Source organism: Nelumbo lutea, chromosome 1, assembly GCF_056320005.1.
Source record: "Nelumbo lutea isolate HS-2025 chromosome 1, American lotus-T2T, whole genome shotgun sequence".
Taxonomy (NCBI): Eukaryota; Viridiplantae; Streptophyta; class Magnoliopsida; order Proteales; family Nelumbonaceae; genus Nelumbo; species Nelumbo lutea.
The window spans coordinates 23784989-23791055 of NC_142684.1; the positions used below are offsets into that span (position 1 = coordinate 23784989).

The 6067-nt window shown below is 45.9% G+C and overlaps 1 protein-coding gene across 1 annotated transcript; it reads left to right on the top strand.

Annotated features, from left to right (window-relative positions):
• Window positions 1–4112: 4112 nt before the first annotated feature.
• On the top strand, window positions 4113–4628 carry LOC148873962 (uncharacterized). Its single transcript, XM_088949410.1, has one exon. The coding sequence runs from the start codon at window positions 4113–4115 to the stop codon at window positions 4626–4628; it is 516 nt and encodes a 171-aa protein (XP_088805536.1).
• Window positions 4629–6067: the final 1439 nt, after the last annotated feature.

Here is a 6067-nt window from a genome sequence, read left to right on the forward strand (position 1 = left end):
CTTCCCCTTGTACCAAGTGAACACACCTCTCCTTCCAGTCGAGCCATCAGTGATTCCTGTTGGGATCGATGTGCGCCAGTTCAACGAATTGGTGCAGTACGTCCATGGCACGAACCTGCAAATGAGGACATGGGAGGAGAGATTTGCCACCCTGGTAGGAATGCAACAACAACCACAACAACAACAACCCTAGCAATAACAATAGTAGAACCAACAACCCAATGATCAACAGCCCAACAACCAGCACCAGGACTAGGTTCTAAACCCACCTTGTCGCACTGACGACCGGAACTAGGTCCTGGTTGAAGAGCATAACCAAGCCATTGAACCTATCAAAACCGAAGAGAATAGCTTGACTGAGGTGTCGAGGAGAAGGTGTCGCCAACATGCACGCTGCAACACTAGGAGAAGCCACCTCATTCCCACCAACAATGAGGAGGCAGATAGGAAAGATAAGGTGAGTTAGGTCGTTGCCCAACTAGTAGCACAATAGGTGACCTGTACCTCCCCTTTAGCACTTGAGATCCTTACGGCCCTATGGCCTAAGGACTTTAAAGCCCCAGGCCTATAATCTTTTTACGGAACCACAAACCCAGTCGACCGCATAGACAACTTCAAGGCCTTGATGCAGTTACACGAGGTGAATAATGTGAGCCTATGTATGAACTTCCCGACCATTTTTTGGGGTATAACTAGGATGTGGTACTCGGGACTAGGTGCGAGCTCCATAAAAGTTGGAACCAGTTCGCGAACCTCTTCATGATGCATTTCGCCACTAGCAAGATATGTTTGTAGTTTGCGACCTACCTATTGAATGTGGTTGAGTGACCAGATGACGCTCTGGGATTACATTAAGAGATTCATCCTTGAGTGCCTCCAAGTCCCAAACCTCGACCTAACAGTTCAGCTCACTGCAGCGGTCAACGGCATTCGCCACCCCGACTTGTGCTGGGAAGTGAAGTTGAGCCTGCCATGTTCTATGGAGGAGTTCCTCCACCAGGCCGACAAGTTCACCAAGGTGGAGGAGGTACTCAGATCTCGCTTAGAGCTGAGCGGGAAGAGGAAGCAAGTAGAAGAAGAAACAGGGAGCAACAAATAGAGGCACAAGAGCAAGTCTTCAAAGAGAAGTAGGTCATCCCGCAATAGGCGAAGCAGGTCCCCCCACTGAAGTTCTAGATCGTTAGGGTGGCCAAGAACCCCTCTAGTTTAGAACAGAAGTTACACCGCCCTCAATGCAAGAGGGAAGAGATTTGGATGCACATTAAGATGGTCGGGTACTAGTGGCCACCTAGGATGAGAGGCAACTCCGCCAAAAGAAATCCAAACAAATATTGCCACTTCCACCGTGACATAGGCCATGACACAGGGAATTGCCATAACTTGGAGGTCAAAATCGAGGAGATGATCTATCATGGCTACCTAAAGTAGTTCATCAAGCATGATGATCAGAGCTGACTTGCTGACCAACCAAGAAATGTGCCAGAGTTAAGCAAGAACTAGGACCAAGATCAACCACCTCGATACCCACCACCATCGGAGCGACCCATTCGCGGAGTGATCAACATGATCACTAGAGGTTCTATCATGGTAGGATGCACTAGTGTGGCAGTGAAGAACTCAGTTCGGGAGCTTGAGCATGAGGACGAGAACCCGCCGAAGTGCCCTCGTGTGGAGGAAGTCATATATTTCACTGAGAATGACACTCGCGGGATCCAATATCCACATGATGACGCCCTCATCATTAAAATGATTATTAATGACTTCGAGGTAAAGCAGATTCTGGTCAGCTCCGGAAGCTCGGTCGACATCCTTTTTCTGTACACCTTCGAAAAGATGCAACTCGAGAGGAAGGATCTGTAGCCAGTTGACATCCCACTCATTGGTTTTAGCGGAGCCATGGTGAAGCCTCTAGGCCGGATTAAAGTGCTAATCGCTGCAAGCTCAAAGCCAAATTCAATCCATTTCAATCATAGCTTCCGGTGGTTGCGACTCTATCCCCCTACAACACCATCTTAGGTTGGCTTATCCTGCATGCACTTCGCGTAGTGGTGTTGACCTTCTATCTATCAATGAAATTCTCGATGAGGTATGGAATAGGGGTAGTACGAAGTGACTAGCTGAAAGGTAAGGGAAAGTTGGAAGACGACGTCAACTTGGAGCTGCCCTCAGAAAACACCGATGAGTGAGCTCGCCCAATGGAAGACACCGTCCTGGTCTCGGTTTCAGACACCGAGCTCGAGAAGATAGTCCAAATCGTAGCTTTCCTTGCAGAACCACTATGAGCATAATTAGTAAGCTTTTTACTTAGTAATTTAGATGTTTTTGCATGGTCAGTAGCAGAAATGCTTGACATAGACCCCTCTATCATTACTCATAGATTTAATTTTGACCCTTTAGTAAGACCAGTCAAGCGGAGGAAGAGGAACATTGTCCCAAAGAGGTGGAGGATAGTTGATAAGGAGATTGGGAAGCTTCTTGTAGCATACTTTGTTAGAGAGGTCTAGTATCCAGGTTGGGTAGCCAACCCAGTGCTCATGAAAAAAGCAAAGGGCAAGTGGCGCATGTGCGTCGACTACACCGACCTCAATAGAGCCTACCCAAAGGATAGTTTCCCACTCCCTAGAATAGACCGCCTGGTAGATGTTAGACCTGTTCATGGGTCGGGTGTCCTGACGGGCCGGCCCGGCCCGGCCTGACCCCCAGAGGGGCTTGAACATGCTTATAGGCCCACGGGCTTAAATTTGGGCCAAAAAGCCCGACCCACAATAAATTCAAGCCGGGCTCGAGTTTTGTCAAAATAGCCCAGCCCGACCTAATATTAAGCTTAAAATTTGTTATGTGATTATGTCCATTTGAATAAATTTTTTGATTTAAGAATGTAAAATTGTGTTTTAAAATATAAAAGAAAGGGAAAAATACCATCTTGTAGGCCCATTGTTCATTTAAATAGAAAAAAAATACTATCTGAATTTTTAATTCTAATTTGAATAGGGAAAATTGTTTATTTTTTCAATTAGGTCAGGCTTCGGGCTCAGGCTCGGTTTTTGGGCTTTTTACCAGGGCCGGGCTTAGGCCCAAATTATAGGCCCATTAGTCGGGTCGGGCTCGGGCTCGGGCCTAGTATATTTTCATTAGTGACAAGTGAAAGCTCGACCCGAGCCCGGCCCGACCCGGCCCATGAACAGGTCTAGTAGATGCGACCTTAGGGCACAAGTTGTTGAGCTTCATTGATGCCTACTCTGGCTATAACCAGATTCGAATGGACCTGATAGATCAAGAAAAAAACCACTTTTGTAACCGAACTGGGCTTATATTTTTATAAAGTAATGCCCTTCAGATTGAAAATTGCTAGAGCAACTTTCTAGTGACTTGTAAACAAGATTTTTTCACCTTTAATTGAAAATAAAGTTGAAGCTTATGTTGATGACATGGTCATGAACACCCAAATTTCTAGTTCTTTAATTTCTGATTTAAATTCTGTTTTTGAAAATTTAAGAAAGTTTAACATGAAACTCAACCTGAACAAATGTGTCTTCGGGGTCACATTGGGCAAATTCCTTGGATATATAGTGCATCGACATGGCATCGAAGCCAACCCGGAGAGAACCGTGGCAATCTTAGATATGAGACCACTTTGGTCAATTAGAGAAGTACAAAAGTTAACAAGCCAGATATCCACCCTAAACTGATTTATGTCTAAGTCAGCTGGGTTGTGTCTCCTATTCTTTAAGGCCATAAAGAAAAACAAAGACTTTGGGTGGACCGAGGAGTGTCAGCTTACGTTTGACGAGCTCAAAAGGTATCTAAATTCAACACCCTTATTGACCAGACTGGAACCAGGAGAGAAGATAAAACTCTACCTCTTCGCGAATGATGAGGTGGTTAGCTCGGTACTAATCCGAGAGGTAGACAAGTTGTAGCAACCTATCTACTATATAAGTAAAGTTTTGCATTCAGTTGAGACCAAGTGCCCCAACATAGAAAAATTGGCCTTTGCCTTGGTATTGGTAGCTTGGAAGTTGCACCCATACTTTTAAACCCATACTATTGTAGTCCTAACCGACCAACCTCTGAGGCACATTTTTTAGAAGCCCAAGGTCTCGGGAAGGTTGATGAAGTGGCCCATTGAGCTGAGTGAATATGACATCCAGTTCAAGTCACGCTCAACAATTAGAGCTCCGGTCTTGGCTAGCTTTGTCATCGAGTGCACATTCAGCACGTCAACTCCTGAATTGACTAAGCCTGTTATCACATCAGAGGCATCAACTAGTGCGGCACCCATCCTGACCTGGGACGAGGAGCCCTGGATCCTCCACATTGACGGCTCATTTAACTGGTGCGGAAGTGGAGCTGGACTGATACTTTATAGGCCTAGCAAGGTGAAGCTGGAGTATGCCCTTCGATTTTCATTTGAAGCATTGAACAATGAAGTAAAGTACGAGGCGCTGATAGCTGGGATGACTTTGGCGAAGGAGGTCCGTGCAAAGCACATCGTGATACGCAGCGATTCTCATATGCTGGTAAACCAGGTGAATGGGCAGTATGAGGTCCGAGAGCCTGCCATGTCGACCTATTTGGTTAAGGTGAGAGAGCTCCCGCCTGACTTCCACTCTTGGTATATTCAATAGATATCAAGGAACAAGAACATAGAGGTTGATGCTCTTTAAAAGCTGGCTAGTGCAATAGAAGTTACAAGAAGAATGATCTACGCTTAAGGCCTGCCATGACCCAACATAGAGAGGGCAGTAGAAGAGGTTGGTCTTGTTCTGGCTGTGAAGTTGAGCAAGATGGATCTGCTCACTGACTATCTACACCATAGGACCCTACCAGTAGACCACAATGCAGCTCAGAGGGTAGAGCAGCAGTCAACTTGCTACTTCATTATTGGCGAGCAGTTGTACCATATGTCTTTTATGCTTCCCTATCTATGTTGTTTGCACCCTACAAAGGCAAGCTAGATGCTACACGAGATCCACAAGGGTCATTGTGGAGGACACTTGGGGGGGTAGGATGCTTGTCTAAAAAGTTCTAAGGAAAGGATACTACTAGCCTACAATGAAGGCAGACGCACTTGAGCTCGTTCAGAGGTGTGATAACTGTTAGAGGCATGCTAACATACCACACTAGCCTGTCGCCGACCTGAAGTACCTGACCATCTCGTAGCCGTTTGCTCAATGAGGGATAGACTTCCTCGGTCCCTTTCCACCTGCGACTAGGTAGAGAAGGTTCTTGGTTGTGGCGGTTGATTATTTCACAAAGTGGGTGGTAGTCGAGCCTCTAATATCAATCATAGCCTAAAATGTACAAACCTTCTTCTGGAGGAATATAGTTTGCATATTTGGACTTCCCAAAGTATTGCTATTGGATAACGGGAAGCAATTCGAGGACATCAAGTTCTAGGATTGGTGTACTGAGATGGGAATCCAGTAGAATTTCACCTCAATAGCTCATCCCCAAGTGAACAAACTGGCCAAGGTAATGAACAGGCCAATCCTCCACAGACTAAAAGCTTGGCTTTCCCAAGCTAAGGGTTTGTTGGTAAATAAACTACTCAGCATTCTTTGGACCTACCAGATTACAATCAATACAATTGGAGAGACCCCCTTTGATATGGCATATGGAACATAGGCCATCATCCCTGTCGAGATCGAGGTGCTCACTCTATGGTTTAGGTGTACGACGAGGAGACCAATGACAACGAGCTACGGACCAACATCGACTTGGTGGAAGAAGTCTAGGACCTAGCCTATGTATGGACCGCGGCCTACCAGTAGCGAGTAGCTCGGTACTATAATGCTTGAGTCAAGAGACGCCACTTTTGAGTTGGAAACCTAGTACCTTAGAAAGTTATGGTACATGAGCCTAGTGTAGGTAATCTAGGACCGAACTAGGAAGGTCCCTATAGAGTACTAAGGGTGATCAGTGAAGGAACGTACGAGCTCGAGATGTTGGAGGGGAGTTTGGTACCGTGTGCCTAGAACATGGATAATTTAAGGAGATACTACATCTGAGCTCGGGAATTTAGTGTCCACAACTTTATGTATAAAAAGAGACCACCCGACTCGGC